Raw genomic sequence first — 23,182 nt, forward strand, 5'->3', positions numbered from 1 at the left:
CTTTCAGACAGGCATTGTACATCTGCTTTGGCCATTGAGGAAGGGAATGCAATGGAAAGCCAAAACGGTTCAGACATCCAAGGTAAAACTAGGTGGCCATTGTATATACGATTTTAGACACGTTCTCCTATTACTGGAGAGTTTTCTGAACTGTATCTCAGATGTGGTTACTGCTCGTATTGTGCTAAATTGTCATGATCTCCCCTGCGTTGTGCCTGTTAGATGTCTTACATTGCGTCCCTAGCCTGAGCGAAGGAAATGAGTCTAGTTGCTGAGTGTCCAGCGAGATGCCGCTGCCGCCCTCCCCCAGGCTTCCATGAAAAATCGACCTGGCTAACGCGACTATGTGGGGACTACCGACCATGCGGGAAGACGACTCACCTCTTCTGGTCCCATGTGCCAGTACATCAGAAGGACCCCCATCGGTAAACGTTACTGTACAACTGACTGCCTATGAGTCCCCCCTGGGCTACGCTGGGTGGAGTGGAATAGGCTGGCTTCTGGACACACAAGTCCAACTAGTGGGATTAACTGCTTTTTGGTTAGAAAGACCTAATGGGTCCACCCCTCACTGCACCCAACATAACATGGGTGGCAGACCTGTACTGTGACTGCTGACTCCTGGCTAGGCCACCAGAATGTTCCCCTTAAAGCCGGGCCTTCCCCTCCCCATGGGGTGGCTCTGGGTTTGTGAAAACCAGACATGGCCTTACCTTCCTCATAACTGGACAGGGCACTGCTGCCATTGACTCCCTCTCCATTGACCTTATACGCACTTGGCTCCAAAATTTGCCCACATCGTGGCAAATGACTGCTCTGAGCATACAGTTCTAGGTATCTTACTCATGATACTTTGGCCGTATTGTACTGTGGTGTCTGGTTGCAGTGTCCCCTACATACCTGACCCCAGGGATATCAAGGAAGATGAGCGGACCAAGACTGTAAGGGTCGTGCAGGGTACGCAGGGTGGAGGGTATGGCCAGGCCCCTCAGATGGCTGTTCTTTTGTTCTGTCCATCCCCTGCCCGGTCAGGGCCTGCTTCACCTACACCCTACTCACATGACTGCCCTTCCTCCGTCTTGCCCCAGGCCCCAGCTAGTGATAGCTTATCAAAGCGGTGGTGAGGGGCGTGCCCCTCGACTGGTTTCCCTCCTAACTAATGAGCCCAGCTGACATCAATTCCCCTGTACCTGGTAACCTCCCCTTCCCCCGGGAGCAAAGACTGCCCCATGTCCTGCCCTCCACGCCCCGCACACGGTGGGGTGTCCCTCCCGGACTTTGCTTCAGACCTGTAAGCTCCCCCACCCATTAAAACCCTGATGCCTCTGTTGCTGACTCTGGGCTCTTTCTTCGGCCTTGAAGCTGGGCAAGCACAGGCCCTGTAGGCCTGCAGGATGCAGCCCAGCAATTGGAGGAGCAGCCAGGAGATGGAGGAAACTCCCGTGAGTGCCGAGATGTTGAGAATGGAGAGTTTTCACCTTATGCCACTAACAGTAACAAGTAGAATTTCTCCTAACTTCTCAACAACTCAATCTTCTGTCAGGCATGTTTCTCTGAGTACCCTGGGAACGGCCAGAGGGACTCAAACAAAACATTTTGTGTCTGGAGTCTCTCCTTGTTAACGGTGTCAGACAGATGATCAGTAAGCCAGCCTCTTCAGAAATGCCAGTCTAAATATTCCCAAGAAAGAGCAATTGGATTATTAGTGTGACTAACGAATCCTGCGACGGGACGTTTACTGCCACAGATCGAGCTTCTGCACAGGAGACTGGCCATCATCTCTCATCGTATGAAAATAGTTTTGTGGGGACTTTTTCTGACTCTGGTTTTCAGCTGCTCCTCCTATACTATATATTTTCTTCGTCTGCAGGGACCTAATTACAGTGCCTGGATGGTTTCTCTAATCCATCCACCTGCTGCATCTGATGCCATTCAGTAGGAATTGTCTGGACACTGCAAACAAGATGTGTCTCACTTCTGACACTGACTGTGAACCTGAAGGATTCTGCGAATCAAAGCTCTGCGATGGGAATCCCTGTTGCAGGTACACATGAGCAGTCCAGCCGTGCTGTTTCGAAGATTATATATCCTTATTCATTCATGATGTATGTTATCATAACAGATTCCCTCTCATCTTCTTTGTTCCAGGCATCATCCTTGGTGCTGTCACCATATCTTTGACTTCATTCTCACAGACCCCCTTGCGACAGGCAGATTTGTCTTCATTTTTCAGATGAGCAAAGTGAGGCTCAGAGGAGTAACATCATTTGCTTCAGGTAATGCAGTAGCAGGTGCTGGCGCTGGGTTAAACACGCTTGTCTGACAATAAGCTCGTGCTTTTTACCCGGCTGGATGGTGTCAATTCCTTTCATTTATTCATTCATTCATTCACTCATTCATCCCTCCATCTACCAACCAGGCATTGGAGAAGCACCTACAGAGCCTGGGTACAGGGAATTCAAACACACAATCTTACTTGAGCAGATCTACAAATGGAAATTATTGTGACCTCCGGTTGGAGATTTGGATTTTTATGAGACCCTATGCCCACCAGACAGAAACTGAGAATCAAAGTATTTGAGAGCAAATAAGCATCATCATCGCCCTCAGGCACACCGTGGGCGTGCCGCCCTCGCCCAGCACCCCAGCCCCCTTACCATCTCCAGTTTTGCCTGGGTTGGTGGGTTCAGGGGTACTCAGAGGCCTCAGGGGAATGATGATCTCATCCACATTAACCCCCTCTTCTGCGTGCTTCTCAGAAACGTGGGAGAGGAGTTCCGATTGACTTGGTGAGAAAAGGTTACAACATTTACACATGAAGATGGCTGGGTTTTCTGTAAGGAAAAAGAAAGCAAAATATGTTATTTCATCTTCACCAAAACAGTGACTACATCCAAATGCCAAAGAAAAATACTGAAGGTTGCTCTTCTGAGCAATCGCCAGGCACCAACAGGTGTGTCCCTCTGGTGGACGCTGCACAGCCAGGCAGCTCACTTCTAACTTCAGGTGGCCCCGGTTGCCAGAAAATTCTTTCTTCAATATTCCAAAACCTCAGTCCTTCTGGACCGGGTCTAATATGGACCTCCCTGTTACCCTAATCCACTCAAGAGCCTAGGTTCGGGATTCACATAGCAAAGTAAGAAATGAATATGGAACTTGAAAATTAATGCAACCTTCAAATGAATGAACCACACTGACAACAATGAAGTATTCTAGTGAGACTCACTCAAATTAGGTGCAAGGAGAAAATGATCAAAACAGCACTTCTGAAGAGCCAAGCACCTTTCACTGGCGGGCACAGGAACTAAGAACAAGGAGAATGGGAAGCTGTTGCTTGCTTAAGCCATTTGATTCCTATTTAAAGCATTACCACCGTTCACAAATATTTATTAACAGTCCATTATAGTTCATCCCATTATACTAGGCTGGAAGACATATGGGGAAAGCAACTCATTTTTGAGTCCAAGAAAATAATTACAGGCACATATAGGAATATTAACTTTAGGATCCAATAACAAAAGCTAGATTGTTTTCCCACATTCACACTGAAAGGAAGAATTGGTATGATGGCTTTGAAGGTTCAATTTCCAACTCCAGACCCTAAATGCTGTAAAGCTGGATGAACTCGGAGAGGTAGTAATGATCTCTGTTGCAACACTGAACAGGACATGCAGGTAACAAGTCTCCTCTGCAGCGGGAACCCAGGAGGCTCAGTAAGCCACGCCCTGATTCAGTGCAAGCCTCCACCTACCCAGTGCTCTCGCCCGGCCGCTGTAACCGCTGAAAATCCACCCCAGGCTGCCGGGCCCCCGACACGCACCACCGCCAGCCTCACGGGGACTGTTAACACGGCCTCGTGCAAGGCGTCGAGGCCACCGACTCTGCCAATGGCGAACAAGTCTATCGCGCCTCTTCCTCCCTCCTCGGCCCCGTGCTCACAGCCAGCTGCCGACTGTTTTCCCATTTCACTGAAGCGGCCAGAAGACGGTGCCAGAGCCTCCTGGAGCAGCCGCCCACCTGCCGCTCCTGCCGGGAGGAGAGAGGGCCCAGCAGCGGCACAGAAGGGGGCTGAATGCGGCGTGGTTCACCCCGGGGCAGGCAGAATGTCGAACACGTTCCAGCAGCTCGCGGAGGTGAGAGAAAGCAGACCAGCACGGAAACGCTGCTGATGCTTTCTCACTTTTACAACGCACCCCGAGCGCCTACACCTGGGAGACTGCTCGGCCGGCCCTCACCCGAGAAGGCACAGGACAACGCCGGGGTTTCCCTGGTGGCGCAGTGGTTGAGAGTCCGCCTGCCGATGCAGGGGACGCGGGTTCGTGCCCCGGTCCGGGAGGATCCCACATGCCGCGGAGCGGCTGGGCCCGTGAGCCATGGCCGCTGAGCCTGTGCGTCCGGAGCCTGTGCTCCGCAACGGGAGAGGCCACAGCAGTGAGAGGCCCGCGTACCGCAAAAAAAAAAAAAAAAAAGGGCTACGCCGTGTCCCATGTGCTCCAAACCCCAGCCTCTCCCACCGCCTCAATGACATGTTCTCGAAACTCTGCTTCTCTTCAGTTTTAGTCAGAATGTGGCAAAGGTACAATTCAAGGCCCAAGCATTTAAAGCCTAGTTATTCAGAAGCCGGTTAGGGCCTAAATCCACTTCAGTTTTAGGCAGAAACTTGCTGAGGTAGAATCCAGGGCCTAAGCACTTTAAAGCCTAGTTATTCAGAAGAGGAGGGCTTCCGGGAAGATGGCGGAAGAGTAAGACGCGGAGATCACCTTCCTCCCCACAGATACACCAGAAATACATCTACACGTGGAACAACTCCTACAGAACACCTACTGAACGCTGGCAGAAGACCTCAGACCTCCCAAAAGGCAAGAAACTCCCCACGTACCTGCGTAGGGCAAAAGAAAAAACAGAGACAAAAGGATAGGGACAGGACCTGCACCAGCGGGAGGGAGCCGTGAGGGAGGAAAGTTTCCACACACCAGAAGCCCCTTTGCGGGCGGAGACTGCGGGTGGCGGAGGGGGAAGCTTCGGGGCCGCGGAGGAGAGCACAGCAACAGGGGTGCGGAGGGCAAAGCGGGGAGATTCCCGCACAGAGACTCAGGGCCGACCGGCACTCACCAGCCCGAGAGGCTTCTCTGCTCGCCCGCCGGGGCGGGAGGGCCTGGGAGCTGAGGCTCGGGCTTTGGTCGGAGCGCAGGGAGAGGCCTGGGGTTGGCGGCGTGAACACAGCCTGCAGGGGGCTAGTGCGCCACGGCTGGCCGGGAGGGAGTCCGGGAAAAGTCTGGACCTGCCGAAGATGCAAGAGACTTTTTCTTCCCTCTTTGTTTCCTGGTGCGCGAGGGGAGGGGATTCAGAGCGCTGCTTAAAGGAGCTCCAGAGACCGGCGCGAGCCGCGGCTAAAAGCGCGGACCCCAGAGACGGGCATGAGACGCTAAGGCCGCTGCTGCCGCCACCAAGAAGCCTGTGTGCGGGCACAGGTCACTCTGCACACCTCCCCGGGAGCCTGTGCAGCCCGCCACTGCCAGGGTCCCGGGATCCAGGTACAACTTCCCTGGGAGAAGGCACGGCACGCCTCAGGCTCGTGCAACGTCACGCCGGCCTCTGCCGCCGCAGCCCCGCCCCGCACTCCGTGCCCCTCCCTCCCCCCCCCCCCCCCCCCCCCCGCCGCCCCGGCCTGAGTGAGCCAGAGCTCCCAAGTCAGCTGCTCCTTTAACCCCGTCCTGTCTAAGCAAAGGACAGACGCCCTCCGGCGACCTACATGCAGAGGCGGGGCCAGATCCAAAGCTGAGCCCCGGGAGCTGTGCGAACAAAGAGAAAGGGAAATCTCTCCCACCAGCCTCAGGAGCAGCGGATTAAAGCTCCACAATCAACTTGATATACCCTGCATCTGTGGAATACCTGAATAGACAACCAATCATCCCAAATTAAGGAGCCGTGTGGATGAAAGGTTCTTGGTGCTGCAGTCAGGAGTCAGTGCTGTGCCTCTGAGGTGGGAGAGCCAACTTCAGGACACTGGTCAACAAGAGACCTCCCAGCTCCACATAATATCAAATGGCGAAAATCTCCCAGAAACCTCCATCTCAACACCAGCACCCAGCTTCACTCAACGACCAGCAAGCTACAGTGCTGGACATCCTATGCCAAACAACTAGCAAAACAGGAACACAACCCCACCCATTAGCAGAGAGGCTGCCTAAAATCATAATACGTCCACAGACACCCCAAAACACACCACCAGATGTGGACCAGCCCACCAGAAAGACAAGATCCAGCCTTATCCACCAGAACACAGGCACTAGTCCCCTCCACCAGGAAGCCTACACAACCCACTGATCCAACCTTAGCCACTGGGGACAGACAGCAAAAACAATGGGAACTACGAACCTGCAGCCTGCAAAAAGGAGACCACAAATACAGTAAGATAAGCAAAATAAGAAGACAGAAAAACACACAGCAGATGAAGGAGCAAGATAAAAACCCACCAGACCTAACAAATGAAGAGGAAATAGGCAGTCTACCTGAAAAAGAATTCAGAATAATGATAGTAAAGATGATCCAAAATTTTGGAAATAGAATGGACAAAATGCAAGACTTTAACAAGGACCTAGAAGAACTAAAGATGAAACAAACAATGATGAACAACACAATAAATGAAATGAAAAATACTCTAGATGGGATCAATAGCAGAATAACTGAGGCAGAAGAACGGATAAGTGACCTGGAAGATAAAATAGTGGAAATAACTACTGCAGAGCAGAATAATGAAAAAAGAATGAAAAGTATTGAGGACAGTCTCAGAGACTTCTGGGACAACATTAAATGCACCAACATTCGAATTATAGGGGTTCCAGAAGAAGAAGAGAAAAAGAAAGGGACTGAAAAAATATTTGAAGAGATTATAGTTGAAAACTTCCCTAATATGGGAAAGAAAATAGTTAATCAAGTCCAGGAAGCACAGAGAGTCCCATACAGGATAAATCCAAGGAGAAATACGCCAAGACACAGATTAATCAAACTGTCAAAAATTAAATACAAAGAAAACATATTAAAAGCAGCAAGGGAAAAACAACAAATAACACACAAGGGAATCCCCATAAGGTTAACAGCTGATCTTTCAGCAGAAACTCTGCAAGCCAGAAGGGAGTGGCAGGACATATTGAAAGTGATGAAGGAGAAAAAACTGCAACCAAGATTACTCTACCCAGCAAGGATCTCATTCAAATTTCATGGAGAAATTAAAACCTTTACAGACAAGCAAAAGCTGAGAGATTTCAGCACCACCAAACCAGCTTTACAACAACTGCTAAAGCAACTTCTCTAGGCAAGAAACACAAGAGAAGGAAAAGACCTACAATAACGAACCCAAAACAATTAACAAAATGAGAATAGGAACATACATATCAATAATTACCTTAAATATAAATGGACTCATATATTTGCTGTCTACAAGAGACCCACTTTAGACCTAGAGACACATACAGACTGAAAGTAAGGGGATGGAAAAAGATATTTCATGCAAATGGAAACCAAAAGAAAGCTGGAGTAGCAATTCTCATATCAGACAAAATAGACTTTAAAATAAAGACTATTAGAAGAGACAAGGACACTACATAATGATCAAGGGATCGATCCTAGAAGAAGATATAACAATTGTAAATATTTATGCAGCCAACATAGAAGCACCTCAATACATAAGGCAAATACTAACAGCCATAAAAGGGGAAATCAACAGTAACACATTCATAGTAGGGGATTTTAACACCCCACTTTGACCAATGGACAGATCATCCAAAATGAAAATAAATAAGGAAACACAAGCTTTAAATGATACATTAAACAAGATGGACTTAATTGATATTTATAGGACATTCCATCCAAAAACAACAGAATACACATTTTTCTCAAGTGCTCATGGAACATTCTCCAGGATAGATCATATCTTGGGTCATAAGTCAAGCCTTGGTAAATTTAAGAAAATTGAAATTGTTTCAAGTATATTTTCCAACCACAACGCTATGAGACGAGATATCAATTACAGGAAAAGATCTGTAAAAAATACAAATACATGGAGGCTAAACAATACACTACTTAATAACGAAGTGATCACTGAAGAAATCAAAGAGGAAATCAAAAAATACCTAGAAACAAATGACAATGGAGACACGATGACCCAAAAGCTATGGGATGCAGCAAAAGCAGTTCTAAGAGGGAAGTTTATAGCAATACAATCCTACCTTAAGAAACAGGAAACATCTCGAATAAACAGCCTAACCTTGCACCTAAAGCAAGTAGAGAAAGAAGAATAAAAAAACCCCAAAGTTAGCGGAAGGAAAGAAATCATAAAAATCAGATCAGAAATAAATGAAAAAGAAATGAAGGAAACGATAGCAAAGATCAATAAAACTAAAAGTGGTTCTTTGAGAAGATAAAATTGATAAACCATTAGCCAGACTCATCAAGAAAAAAAGGGAGAAGACTCAATGGAATTAGAAATGAAAAAGGAGAAGTAACAACTGACACTGCAGAAATACAAAAGATCATGAGAGATTACTACAAGCAACTCTATGCCAATAAAATGGATAACCTGGAAGAAATGGACAAATTCTTAGAAATGCACAACCTGCCAAGACTGAATCAGGAAGAAATAGAAAATATGAACAGACCAATCACAAGCACTGAAATTGAAACTGTGATTAAAAATCTTCCAACAAATAAAAGCCCAGGACCAGATGGCTTCACAGGCGAATTCTATCAAACATTTAGAGAAGAGCTAACACCTATCCTTCTCAAACTCTTCCAAAATATAGCAGAGGGAGGAACACTCCCAAACTCATTCTATGAGGTCACCATCACCTTGATACCAAAACCCGACAAGGATGTCACAAAGAAAGAAAACTACAGGTCAATATAACTGATGAACATAGATGCAAAAATCCTCAACAAAATACTAGCAAACAGAATCCAGCAGCACATTAAAAGGATCATACACCATGATCAAGTGAGGTTTATTCCAGGAATGCAAGGATTCTTCAATATACGCAAAACAATCAGTGTGATAAACCATATTAACAAATTGAAGGAGAAAAACCATATGATCATTTCAATAGATGCAGAGAAAGCTTTCGACAAAATTCAACACCCATTTATGATAAAAACCCTGCAGAAAGTAGGCATAGAGGGAACTTTCCTCAAAATAAAGGCCATATATGACAAACCCACAGCCAACATTGTCCTCAATGGTGAAAAACTGAAAGCACTTCCACTAAGATCAGGAGCAAGACAAGATTGCCCACTCTCACCACTCTTATTCAACATAGTTTTGGAAGTTTTAGCCACAGCAATCAGAGAAGAAAAGGAAATAAAAGGAATCCAAATTGGAAAAGAAGAAGTAAAGCTGTCACTGTTTGCAGATGACATGATACTATACATAGAGAATCCTAAAGATGCTACCAGAAAACTACTAGAGCTAATCAATGAATTTGGTAAAGTAGCAGGATACAAAATTAATGCACAGAAATCTCTGGCATTCCTATACACTAATGATGAAAAATCTGAAAGTGAAATCAAGAAAACACTCCCATTTACCACTGCAACAAAAAGAATAAAATATCTAGGAATAAACCTACCTAAGGAGACAAAAGACCTGTATGCAGAAAATTATAAGACACTGATGAAAGAAATTAAAGATGATACAAACAGATGGAGAGATATACCATGTTCTTCGATTGGAAGAATCAACATTGTGAAAATGACTCTACTACCCAAAGCAATCTACAGATTCAATGCAATCCCTATCAAACTACCCCTGGTATTTTTCACAGAACTAGAACAAAAAACCTCACAATTTGTATGGAAACACAAAAGACCCCGAATAGCCAAAGCAATCTTGAGAACGACAAACGGAGCTGGAGGAATCAGGCTCCCTGACTTCAGACTATACTACAAAGCTACAGTAATCAAGACAGTATGGTACTGGCACAAAAACAGAAAGATAGATCAATGGAACAGGACAGAAAGCCCAGAGATAAACCCAGGCACATATGGTCACCTTATCTTTGATAAAGGAGGCAGGAATGTACAGTGGAGAAAGGACAGCCTCTTCAATAAGTGGTGCTGGGAAAACTGGACAGGTACATGTAAAAGTATGAGATTAGATCACTCCCTAACACCATACACAAAAATAAGCTCAAAATGGATTAAAGACCTAAATGTAAGGCCAGAAGCTATCAAACTCTTAGAGGAAAACATAGGGAGAACACTCTATGACATAAATCACAGCAAGATCCTTTTGACCCACCTCCTAGAGAAATGGAAATAAAAACAAAAATAAACAAATGGGACCTAATGAAACTTCAAAGCTTTTGCACAGCAAAGGAAACCATAAACAAGACCAAAAGACAACCCTCAGGATGGGAGAAAATATTTGCAAATGAAGCAACTGACAAAAGATTAATCTCCAAAATTTATAAGCAGCTCATGCAGCTCAATAACAAAAAACCAAACAACCCAATCCAAAAATGGGCAGAAGACCTAACTAAACATTTCTCCAAAGAAGATATACAGACTGCCAACAAACACATGAAAGAATGCTCAACTTCATTAATCATTAGAGAAATGCAAATCAAAACTACAATGAGATATCATCTCACACCAGTCAGAATGGCCATCATCAAAAAATCTACAAACAATAAATGCTGGAGAGGGTGTGGAGAAAAGGGAACCCTCTTGCACTGTTGGTGGGAATGTAAATTGATACAGCCACTGTGAAGAACAGTATGGAGGTTCCTTAAAAAAACTACAAATAGAACTACCGTATGACCCAGCAATCCCACTACTGGGCATATACCCTGAGAAAACCATAATTCAAAAAGAGTCATGTACCAAAATGTTCATTGCAGCTCTATTTACAATAGCCCGGAGATGGAAACAACCTAAGTGTCCATCATCGGATGAATGGATAAAGAAGATGTGGCACATATATACAATGGAATATTACTCAGCCATAAAAAGAAACGAAATTGAGCTATTTGTAGCGAGGTGGATAGACCTAGAGTCTGTCATACAGAGTGAAGTAAGTCAGAAAGAGAAAGACAAATACCGTATGCTAACACATATATATGGAATTTAAGAAAAAAAAATGTCATGAAGAACCTAGGGGCAAGACAGGAATAAAGACACAGACCTACTACAGAATGGACTTGAGGATATGGGGAGGGGGAAGGGTAAGCTGTGACAAAGCGAGAGAGAGGCATGGACATATATACACTACCAAACGTAAGGTAGATAGCTAGTGGGAAGCAGCTGCATAGCACAGGGAGATCAGCCCGGTGCTTTGTGACCGCCTGGAGGGGTGGGATAGGGAGGGTGGGAGGGAGGGAGACGTAAGAGGGAAGAGATATGGGAACATATGTATATGTATAACTGATTCACTTTGTTATAAAGCAGAAACTAACACACCATTGTAAAGCAATTATACTCTGCTGCCCTCTGCACGCCATGACTGCTCCCATCTTACCACAAAACCAAACAAAAATCTCTCTTGATCGCCACTCCCCCAATCTCCCCGACCCCATTTTCCTCCTCTTTACAGCAAGACCAGAAAGGAGACGAGGAGGCAAAGCAGTGGACCTACACGGTGCCGCCACAATGAGGATGGAGCCCGCGAGGCCCCGTCGCAGAAATGAGGCCCTCTCTGCCTTCAGAGAAAGGGTTTTCTCCATGAACAAGCAGGTGAGATAATGACCTACGAGAATTCTTTCCCACCAAATGGCACATGAAACAGAAATTTAACAAAGCAGAACATTGCTTCGTCAATGAAAATCTCTCATGAATACCGTCAATCGATATTTTATTTTTTTCCAAGAAATGCTTGATTCCTAAGGAACCCAAAATGCTTCCAAAACAGGAAGAGACTAAGTGATAGCTTTTTTCTTCATAAGAGGCCATGTGGTTTTCAACGTGCACCCTGCTGATCCTATGACGACCCTATGATTTAGGCAAAAGGGGGTCTGTCACCCCCGTTCCACAGCGGAGGAAACTGAGACGGGGAGAAGATGCAACCTGCCCAGGTCAAACCCAGACTCTCTGCCACCTGCTGTGGACATGAACTCTGTTTGGCTACAGACCATGAGCTGAGTGCCTCCAAGTTACAGCTAAAACGCTTATCCCTGTAGCCAACTGAGTCTGAAATGAAAATCATTACAGAGCGGAGCATAATCCCCAAATCACGTATCAAGTTCTTTCTTGGTGATTTCGGCATCCACAGAGCAGCGGCCACAGGGTGGGCCCCAGTGCAGGCACCAGGGACGCAAAGATGAATCAGGCATGAGGTCCTGCACAGAGGAGGCCACCAGCCCACGGAGGAAACAGACACGCCCAGAACAATGGCATCTTAGGGTTTTTACTGAAACAATTTCCCTACAGACCAGGACGTATTCTTGATTCCCGTTATGCTTTCAGGAGAAAGGGAATTCTGCGACACGTAACAGAGCAGCGCTGCCGGGGACCACAGGGTTACTGTGAGGGGTCCCTTAGTTCCCAGGCACACCAGGCATTGTCTGGAGACCAAACAAATACAACTACTTTTGCATCTGCATGTGACCAAGTGTTGGCATCAGCTGTAACTAACCTACTGCCCCGTGTCCCACAGAGCCTGGAGGCCTGAGCAGCCCGGAGTGCCGCCTGGCCTTGGCCATCTGCCATCAATCAGTACATCTCCCGAATGCCCACCGTGCGTCCAGTGCTGGGCCTGGGGTCCCCGAGGTGCAGGCAGAGACAAGCACACATGAGCAAGGACAACTGTCACAGAGGAGCATGCGAGGGAGACAGCATGGGGGACCGGCATCTGCACTGAGACCACAGAAGCCAGCGGGTCCCGGGGAGCCCGGCTCAGCAGCCCCGCCGCGGGGCCCGCACTCGGAATGGCTGACAGGAACACGCCCTGCCACCAGCGAAGGGGCCAGGAGCCCTCGAAGACGCCCGCTCGTGTCTTCTGAGCAGCGGCTCCACTTCTCGAGATCCAGTCTTCAGGAGCATCCGCAACGCGGACAGGATTGTGCGCAGAGATGCCCAGCACGGAGGCCCCTGTCAAGCCCCAGAAGCCCCCGCGTGCTCTGCAGCGGGCACGTCAGGGCACAGCCCAGAGAAACTCCACGCAGCCACTGACAATCATATTTTCGAAGAACCTGAGTGACACGGAAAATGCTCAGAATAAACGTTCAACTCTACAGAGTGGGACACACCACAACTCGGTACGTACGTGACTTTGTTCCCAATGGGGAGACGTGGTTTACGGGCAGATGGATGGAAGAACAGACGGCCAGGCTGAAAGGAAATACAGCAAGATCCTGCCTGCCGGACTCTTCTTTATAGGCACGTATGGATTTTCCACAATGAGCCTATATGAGTTTTAAAACTCAGGAAGGTTGCTAGACCTCCTGAGAAGTGAGGTAACAGGTAAACAGAGGAGTCAGTGATGAGCGCTGAGCAGCTCAGGCAGGGCGGCCTCTTGCTCAAGGCCACGTCCCCCAGCCCAGCCAGGAAAGGCGTTCAAGGAATGTGCAAGCCAGCCAAGACCGGTGCTGCAAACAACAGACACGGTGGGAAGAGGGAAGGCAGAGATCCTCGGCTAAAGTGCCTGGAAGGCTTCCAGGAGGAGGCACTGAATGGCCTGTGAAAGCGGCCCTGACTCGGGCTCCAGGCCACACCCCACAACATGACCTCACGCACTCCCCCACCTCCCGGCCCGCCACGACTCTCGTCCCCACGCGACAGGGGCAGGACTGGGGTTCGGAGAGGCTGACCTCGAGGCAGAGCCCAGCTTTACCTGAGCCAGGCCCAGCGTCTCCGATGGGCCACTCGGTCCTTCCGGGGTCAGCGCTGGGAGGGAACACGGCCCCTCCCAGCTGGGAGGGAACAGCCAGCGGGACTACAGGAGCCTCCCACACCGGGCCAGTGGGGGCCAGTTGTGCTCCCAGCCGTGCAGTCTTGTACTAGGAGCGGCCTGTTCAGAAGCCCCGGCAGTGTTCCCTCTGGAACATCCTCTACGAACCGCCCCCAGGCCTCTGACAAGGAGGGAAACTGTGCACTCTTTAGATATGTTCATACAGCGGTGTATCAGCAAGATGCCAAAACGTGCAAGGAAAGTGTCAGATCAGGCCGCATCCCACAAATATTAAGAATTGTTAACCTACCAAAATAACAACAAAGCAGCTCTTTTCATTTTTTTATGGTAGACTAATATGAAAAAACTGGATCTTATGCCCTGAAATATAATCATAATTATGTTGTCAGCAAATTCTGATGAAGATGCCACAATTTGGATGCATCTTTAGGTTCAATTACTGTGTACCCGTCCTTAACAAAAGGATTCAAAGGGAAAATGACGTGTTCAGCACAAGGAAAATCACAGAGGTCTGGGGTCTGAGCATCTAATTTCCATGAACTTTTGCCAGTTTTTAATCAGCTACTCTGTACTGTTAAAAAGGAAAAATCTTAAAATAACTGCATAAAGTCCTTGTTTCTGAATTCTGATTTGCAAACACTCCCAGCCAGGAACAGCCAGGTCCTGTCTGCAACCTCTGACCCCCTACCTGCTCACCCCTGCCTAGGAACCAGAGACGAACAAGGGCCTCTGACCACTCCTCCCAGAGGAAGGTCATGAACTGGAGGGCCTGTGGGTCCCGGGAGTGCGGTTGGGCCCCTCTGACCCTAGGAACGGCCACCGGGAGCTGACAGGTCACGGCATGGCGTGGCCAGGCCTCCCTCCCCCCTCCTCCTTTGGCAACGGGCAGCCCACACGTCGGCTGGAGCTGACCTGCTCCTGAGGGGCCCCTCCCCATTCTCAGGCCCTCGAGTAAACAGGCGAGAAGGTCAGTCCAGCCTTGAGCTGAAGTCGTGTGCTCCGGCCGCTCACAGGACGTCCGGCCCAGCACACAATCAAGGGCGTCCTTTCCTTTTTGCTGTTGTCCTTTGTAAGTGCATCTCCTGCGGGGACTCAAGGGTGGGACGACCAGAGCAGGACGCGATCCAGGCATTCCAGGTCTCTCGGCCCTTAAGCCACCTTGTAAATTATTATTATTAATTATTACAGAAGTCGCAGGGCGAATCCGCGCTCGTTGTGTAACAGGCAACACAGAAGCACATGGAGCAGAGACAACCACCTGCCCATCCCCCTGAGAAGAACAGCGTCATTGAGCACAGAGCTTCTGCTGCGCGTCCAGGAACAGAAAGAGACAGAGACACCCCACGCACACGCCTCTGCTGCCCGCTGCCCCATCTCCCCCCATGCCCTGGGCCCTCCTCCCTCCCACCACCCCCCAGTGCTGAGCTCCACACATAAGGAAGGGACGGGGTATCTGGTGTCGCTGACCTGGGGGTCTCAGGGATCCCGAGCAGAAACTCAAAATCGTTTTCTGACAGAAGCAACGTTAGAAGTAGCCTCAAAGTGTGCGAGGTCTCGTGGGGACAGCCGGGACTGGGCGGGCAGGGTCCGGGATCCCAGCCCCTGAATGGCTGCGTACCCGTGGGCCCGGCACTGACTCCTTCACTCACAGTATAAAGGGCTGGAGAGGTAGCCCAGGACAGAAGTCCGCCCTGTGGTGCTTTTCAGTCTGGGTTTAATGACACTGGCGTGACACAAACACAGCAGCCAGATTCACTGGAAACACACAGGCATCAGAGGGTTCTGGGGAAGGGAGATGGCACAGGTAAGCTGGTCCCGACATCCCAACTTCCTCCTTCCAAGCACCAAGAGAGCGAGGGCCCACGTGAGGGCCCTCGCATCTACCCGAGGCCAGGCCAGACCATCGGAGACCAGGAGGAGGGAGGAAAGCTGCGGGGACCTACTCAGAGACACGGACTCCCAGCCACACCCTGAAACGTGCTTCTTCCAAATGAAAGCTGACAAAAACCCAGCAGGGCATCATGGGGGTAAGAGAAGGAAGCGGCGGGAAGGTAGCCCCAGGGACAGGTCCTACACGGCAAGGCCCTCCACGTGGGAAGGCAACTGGCAGAAATGGCAGAAGCCGTCAGGGGTTAGATAACGGGACATGGAGGGATGTGGCGGCCTGCGTGGCCTAAAGGCTCCCAACGCACACGGATGTGGTTACACATCTCTCCTACGTTGCTCATGCGGATGCAAAACGGCACGGCCACTTTGGAAGACAGTTTGATAGTTTTTTATAAAACTAAACGTACTTCACAATAGAATCCTGCAGTCGTGCTCCTGGGTATTTACCCAAAGGAGTTGAAAATGTGTGTCCACACCAAAAACTACAAACAAATATTTATAGCAGCTTTGTCCTAACTGCCAAAGCTTGGAAGCAGCCAAGATGTCCTTCAGTAGGCAGATGGATAAACTGTGGTACCTCCAGACAATGGAATGTCATTCAGCACTAAAAAGAAATGAGCTATTGGGAAGGGGGAAGGGGCAATACAGGGGTATGGGAGTAGGAGGTACAAACTATTAAGGATAAAATAAGCTCCAAGGATATACTGTACAACACCAGGAATATGGACAATATTTTATAATAACTACAAATGGAGTATAACCTTTAAAAATTGTGATCACTACATTGTACACCTGAAACTTACATAATACTGTACAGCAACTATACTTCAATTAAAAGAAAAAAAATGAGCTATCAAACTATGAAAAGACATGGAAGAGCCTGAAATGCATATTACTAAGCGGAAGAAGCCAATCTGAAAACGCTTCATACTGTATGATTCCAACTATATGACGTTCTGGGAAAGGCAAAATTATGGAGACAGTAAAAAGATCTCCAGTAAAAAGACAGTAAAAAGGTGGCCACACTTGGGGTGGAGGGGATGAACAGGCAGAGCACACAGGATTTTTAGGGTAGTGAAAATATTCTGCATGATACCATAATAATGGATACACGTCACTACATATCTGCCCAAACCCACAGAATGTACAACAGCAAGAGTGAACCCTAACGTAAACTGTGGGCTTCGGGTGATGACAATGTGGCAGTGTAGGTTCTCCAGCTGTAACAAATGCACCACCCTGGTAGGGATGTTGATAACAGGGGAGGCTGTGCATACGTGTAGGCAGGGGGGATATGGGAGATCTGTACCTTCCTCTCAGTTTTGTTGAAAACTTAAAACTTCCCTAAAAAAAATAAAGTCTTTAAAACTATATATTGTGGCAAAAAGTTCTGGAAAGATGGAGCAGATATACTTTTCCCTATTCTTCCCACTAAGTGCAACCAAAAAACCCTGGACGTCACAGATAAAATACACATAAGACTGTGAAAGTCGGAGAGAAGGTGGCAGAGCAGCTAACAAACCACCTTGCAACCTGAGACAGTAAGTGCCCGGGGCTTTCCCTTCACCCGCTCGAACTCAGAAGCAGAAGCACCAACAGGCACAGGAAACAACAGCTCCAGCAAGAGCCTGCTCTCACTGGCCAACGGGCCAGGAAAGGGACAGCCTCACAAGACAGAAACCTTTTAGGCAATAGCCATCCTGCAACACTCAAACCCCACAGACAACACTGCAGCCCATCCCCACCCCTGCTAGAAGAATCAGTGACCTTGAAAATAGAACAATAAAAAACATACAATCTGAATAACAGAGAAAATAGACTGAAAAAGAACAAAGACAGCCTCAAGGACCTGTGGGACCGGAACCAAAGAAAGGTCTAACATTTGTGTCACTAGAGTCCCAGGAAAGGAGAAGGACAGTGGGGTGGGAAAGTATTCAGAGAAATAGTGGCTGAAAATTCCCCAAAGTTGGCAAAAGACAGAGCCACAAAGTCAAGAAGGTGAGCAAAGTCCAAACAGGGTAAACCCAGAGAAATCTATGACAAGACACATTATAATCAAGCTTCTGAAAACTAAAAACAGAGAGGAAACCTGAAATTAGCAAAAAACCCAGTTTCCTGTGTGGAAAAACCATACGATTGACAGCAGACTTCTCCTTAGACACGTGGAGGCCAGAAGGAAGTGGCACATTTTTCAAGTGCAAAAAGGAGAGAACTGGCCACCCAAATCCTACACCTAGCAAAACCATCCTTCAGGAATGAAGGAGAAACCAAGACATTCCCAGATGAAGGAAAAGAAAGAGAAGTTGTCACCAGCAGACCCAACCTACAAGAATGACCAAAGGAAGTTCTCTAAACAGAAGGAAAATGCTAAAACAATGACTCCTGCGACATCAAGAAAGGTAAAATGAACAAAGGAAAGTGTAAAAATATGGGCAAATACATCAGATTTCCTTTTTCCTGTTGATTTCCTAAATTACGTTTGACCATTAAACAAAAAGTATAACTCTGTCTGATGTGGTTCTCAACGTCTGCAGAAGAAACTTTTATGACAATTATAAACAGGGGAGGTAAAGGGACACAAGGCTGGGACTTCCCTGGTGCTCCAGTGGTTAGGACTCAGTGCTCTTGCTGCTGAGGGCCCAGGGTCGACCCCTGGTCGGGGAACTAAGATCCTGCAAGCTGTACCCCAAGGCCAAAAAGTAAATAAATAAATAAATGAAGGGACACAAGGTTTCTCCACTTCACTCAAACTGATAAAATGTCGACAAACAGTTCGGCATCTTGATTGCAGGGGTGTTTACACAGATCTACACATGTGGTAAAAATGTACCATACATGCCCATTGTACCAACATTAATTTCTTGGTTTTAATATTGCACAACAGTTTCACAAGATGTAACCACTGGGTTGGGATGATGAAAGAGTTCTGGAAAGGGCTTCCCTGGTGGTGCAGTGGTTAAGAATCTGCCTGCCAATGCAGGGGACAAGGGTTCAAGCCCTGGTCTGGGAAGATCCCACATGCCGCGGAGCAACGAAGCCCACGCGCCACAACTACTGAGCCTGCGCTCTAGAGCCCGCGAGCCACAACTACTGAGCCTACTTGCCACAACTACTGTAGCCTGTGTGCTAGAGCCTGTGCTCCACAACAAGAGAAGCCACCACAATGAGAAGCCTGCGCACCGCAATGAAGAGTAGACCCGCTCGCCACAACTAGAGAAAGCCCGCGCGCAGCAACGAAGACCCAACACAGCCAAAAATAAATTAATTAATTTAATTAATTTTTTTTCAAAAAAGAGTTCTGGAGATGCAGGGTGGTGATGATTGCACGACAATGTGAATGGCACATTAAATGGCACATTTTGCCATTAAAATGGCAAATTTTATGTTATATATGTTTTTTTACTCCCCTCCCAAAAACATAACCATTGGAGTAAGCCTGGAAAAGGGTATATAAGACCTCTCTGCACGATCTTTGAAACTTCCTGTGAATCTACTATTATTTCAAAATACAAAGTTAAAAAAAAAAATACTCCAGCCAACAAAACATACCAACGGCTGCCAGCCTGGAGTCTCTGGAAAAGGCACTAAATTTGAGAGGCGGGTATAACTGTTTGACATACCCATGACCCCGTCGAATCCCAATCACCCTATGAGGTCCAAACGTCCCACAGAGGTGGAGCGAGGTAGCTCACAGGGGGCAGCCAGGGCCCAGTCCAGGTCTCTGTGCTCACCTCCGTGAGAAGCAGGGCTCTGCACCCCAGCACCTTCCATACCACCTGCACTCACTACCTGCGGCCAGAGCCCCGCCCAGCCCAATGTCATCCATCCTCTTAGTGATGCTGCTGCTAGGGACACAGTAGGCACTCAGTGTTAGAGGAACTGACGATCACAGATAGCCTTAAACGTTCATCAATAACCGTAAGAAGACAAAATGCTCATTACTAGACTATTAACTTCCTCTGTTTAAAAGTGACAGTGTAAAACAAACTCTTCCTTCCTCTCCTTCATTAGTATACATCATCCTTCGCTGCTTTTCAACCATCGTTTACTTGGATTGATTAACTTGAAAGAGAGCTCAGGAGCCAAAATTAAGGCCCTATTAACCTGCCTACCTTATGAGAAGAACAGGATGGCAAGTTCTTTCGGAGTTATGTTTTTGTTTTCTTGTTGTTCACTTGCCCTTAAGTTATTAAATTCAAAAGAGCTGGCAGCGTCCCAAGAGGAGTGGAAATACTTTAGCAGCATGCAGCCAGATCGCGGTCACACCAAGGTAATGGAGAAGCTCTACGCATCGCGCAGCTTACTACAATCAAAAATACGCTTTTCCTTTATCTTCAGGAAAAGACGCCTGGGCTTGGACAAAACACTTTCCTTCCATTTAGCTTATTTTGCAGAACTTTTCATGAGCTGTGGGTATGCCGTATAACGTCATCATCACCATCACACTTACTGAGAACTTGCTGTAATCAAAATAAGGGCATTCAAAGAGGAAGAGGGAGAAGAAAAGGAAGCTGAAATCCATTAAACCCTCACCATGAGCTGGCACCATGCAAGCCTCATGCTAAGAGCGTTCAATCTTCTCAACAATCCTATGAAATAGGTTTCTTTATTGTATCTCCTCAAATCTAAGACAACATCTATTTTAAGAGGCACTGATACTTTACATACCACTAAAAAAGATTAAAATGCTACCAAATAAACTAAAACACGCTGGGTTCTTATCACACCAATTGTAAGACACCACCTGATTTTAGGAATGTTAAAATCAGTCTTTGAATCAGTGAAACTCAGGAATATTTCCAGATTCCGATGGAGATGCGGCATGGCCAAAGTGCCTGGGAGACTGGACTCCTAACCCTCATTCTTTCCTTGTAAGGGCCCATTTCCCCCCTCGGCACCCACAACAAACACACCAGGGGGCCCTGCCTCTGGGCTCACCTCCATGACCTCCTGCTTTCAAGAGAGAAGGAGACAAACGCTTCCTGAGTACCAGGCACTTTCACTCCTTATCACGTGTAACCCTGACAGGCAGGGCTGCTAGCAAGGCACCTCTGTGAGAAAAGGAAAAAGGCACCCTTTCCTTAAGACACTAGTTCCCCCTGTCAGAAAGTGGTCAAATATACTGATTTTGTCAGAACAAGATACTACCATTTGCAGAAAACTGTCATAATGAATATACAAATCTATGATGTGAAATGGTCCCCTTGGAGGTGGTACCCTTGTGCAGTGTGCGACCTGCACAGCTGTACACAGTGGCCCTAATGAGTCAGCCACAAAGATACTATTATCCCATGTTACAGATGAAGAAGCTATAACTTGCCTAAGAGGATCAAGTTCAAGCCTATATGGTTTCAAAGCTACCTGGTCAGCTCACGAGGGACTTAAAAATCAGGTAGAAACACAGGTTGTATTCATGCATGTGTGCGGCGGTGGGGATGTCTATACAGGAGCATACTAAACACATGCCACCAGAGGGCATGGGGAGGACGCAGAAACCCCGTGGCTGAGGCACCTGGGGAAGGCTTCTCAGGGGAGGGAAGCTGAACGGATCCAGGAGGTAAGGAGAGCAGCGAGCAGAACAGGGGAGAGCCTCAACCCCGGGGAGGCTTGAGTGTGTAGAGGTGGGGACAAAGTCAAGGTCGGGGGGCATCAAGGCCTGGTCCTCGGAACACCCACCACGGGAGCCTGCCCAAGAAAGGCAAGGGCACCCAGCCTCCAGAGCAGGAGGCCCATCGAGAGGGCCGGGGACGGGGCACGGCACCCAGGAAGCTGGCCCCATCGGGAAGTCCCCTGTCCCGCTGATACGGGCTGAGAAGCTGGATCTGTATTTGAAATCTGTGGATTTTTAAATGCTGGCAACTAAATGAGATTTTCCTGAAAAAAAAAAAACAAAAAACTGTGCGGGCCAAACAAATCAAGTCTTCAGGTTACACCTATCCTGAGAGCTGCCAATTTGCAACTTCTGAGAAAAGGTTTTCCACCTGGGTGACTAGGACCACTGTTAAGTGGCAGGAGGAAAGCCAGAGAGCCTGGTCTGAAGAAACAGAGAGACAGACAGACGGACAGACACAGAGAGAGCTGAGGCCCCAGACCCCTTCCCCACCCCTCTGGCTCCCCAGCACCCAGCAAAGTGCTGGGCTCTGGGTAGGCGGATTCTGAATGCTACTTATTTCCTATTTCATAGTCTCTGAGTTTTTCAGATCTTCCACAATGATGCTGATGTGTAATCCAAGAAAAAATTAGATTAAAAAAATGTACACTGACATTAGAAATAGAGGCACAGTAAGTGACAAAATAAGGTCTCCCTCTTGGGGGAGAAAGACACTGGTCCCCAGACACCCTGGGCCCCAGACAGTCTGACAGGCTCTGGGCCAAACACCACCTGAGGAAGGACCGCAGGGCCACAGCTGCTGACACTCGGCAGAGATGCAAACTCTGGTCACAGACAAAACGTGTCTCCCAGCTGACGGTGTTCTGATATTCCTCCCTGAGGCTGATTAGACATTTGTGTGTGTGGGTGAGGTGGGGGGGACATCAAACCTTACACCTGTCCCTGTCGTTCTCTCGTAAGGATATATTAGGGTGACACCAAAAGTGCATAGTGTTCAGGTGACAAAAAAGAAAGAAAAAAGAAAAGGTGACAGATTTAGAATCGATGAGGAAAAGGCATTCTTGACACAAGAGTTATACTTGCTACAAGAAGATACCTGGTAGGTGAGGACGGCCAAGCCTCGAAGTGCCCAAGTCCAGAGCTTGAACGCGTGGGCCAGGTGAGCTGGCGCCCAGGTGCACAGAGGGCCCAGGTGCACAGAAGGCCTTGGATTAGGGGAGGCCAGGCATGGAAAGGTACAGGAGCTCCCAGAGCTGGGTGTCCTCAGAGAGTTCCCACGTGTCGGCCATGGGAGGGGGGGCATGAGGACAACATGGCCCGAAGCGGCACCCCCGGCCTCCCTGCCCACCCCAGCTGCAGAATAACATTAGACTGCCTGCTTTGTTCACAAAGATCTGCATGTCAGTGACCGCACTTGATCCTCCCCGCTATCCCGTGGAGTAACCAAGTAGATGGTGCCACCACCAGCACCACCACCACCACCACGACCACCACCACCACCACCACCAGCACCAGCACCATCACCACCACCACCACCACCACCACCATCACCACCATCACCACCACCACCACCATCTCCATCATCACCACCACCACCACCAGCACCATCACCACCACCACCATCATCACCACCATCATCACCACTATCATCACCACCACCACCACCACCACCACCACCACCATCACCACCACCACCATCTCCATCATCATCACCACCACCACCACCACCACCACCATCACCACCACTATCATCACCACCATCACCACCACCACCACCACCATCATCA

General features: G+C 48.1%; 1 protein-coding gene across 2 annotated transcripts in view; it reads right to left on the reverse strand.

The window, feature by feature from the left end:
- Positions 1-23,182, reverse strand: part of ZFAT (zinc finger and AT-hook domain containing) — a 187,791-nt gene that overhangs the window by 153,165 nt on the left and 11,444 nt on the right. For both annotated transcript variants that reach the window (XM_004265302.4, XM_033419751.2), the window contains exon 2: positions 2,658-2,834. In XM_004265302.4, the coding sequence (XP_004265350.1) occupies positions 2,658-2,834 (177 nt within the window). The remainder of the gene's footprint in view (positions 1-2,657; positions 2,835-23,182) is intronic.

The sequence above is a fragment of the Orcinus orca genome, chromosome 17 (assembly GCF_937001465.1).
Source record: "Orcinus orca chromosome 17, mOrcOrc1.1, whole genome shotgun sequence".
NCBI lineage: Eukaryota > Metazoa > Chordata > Mammalia > Artiodactyla > Delphinidae > Orcinus > Orcinus orca.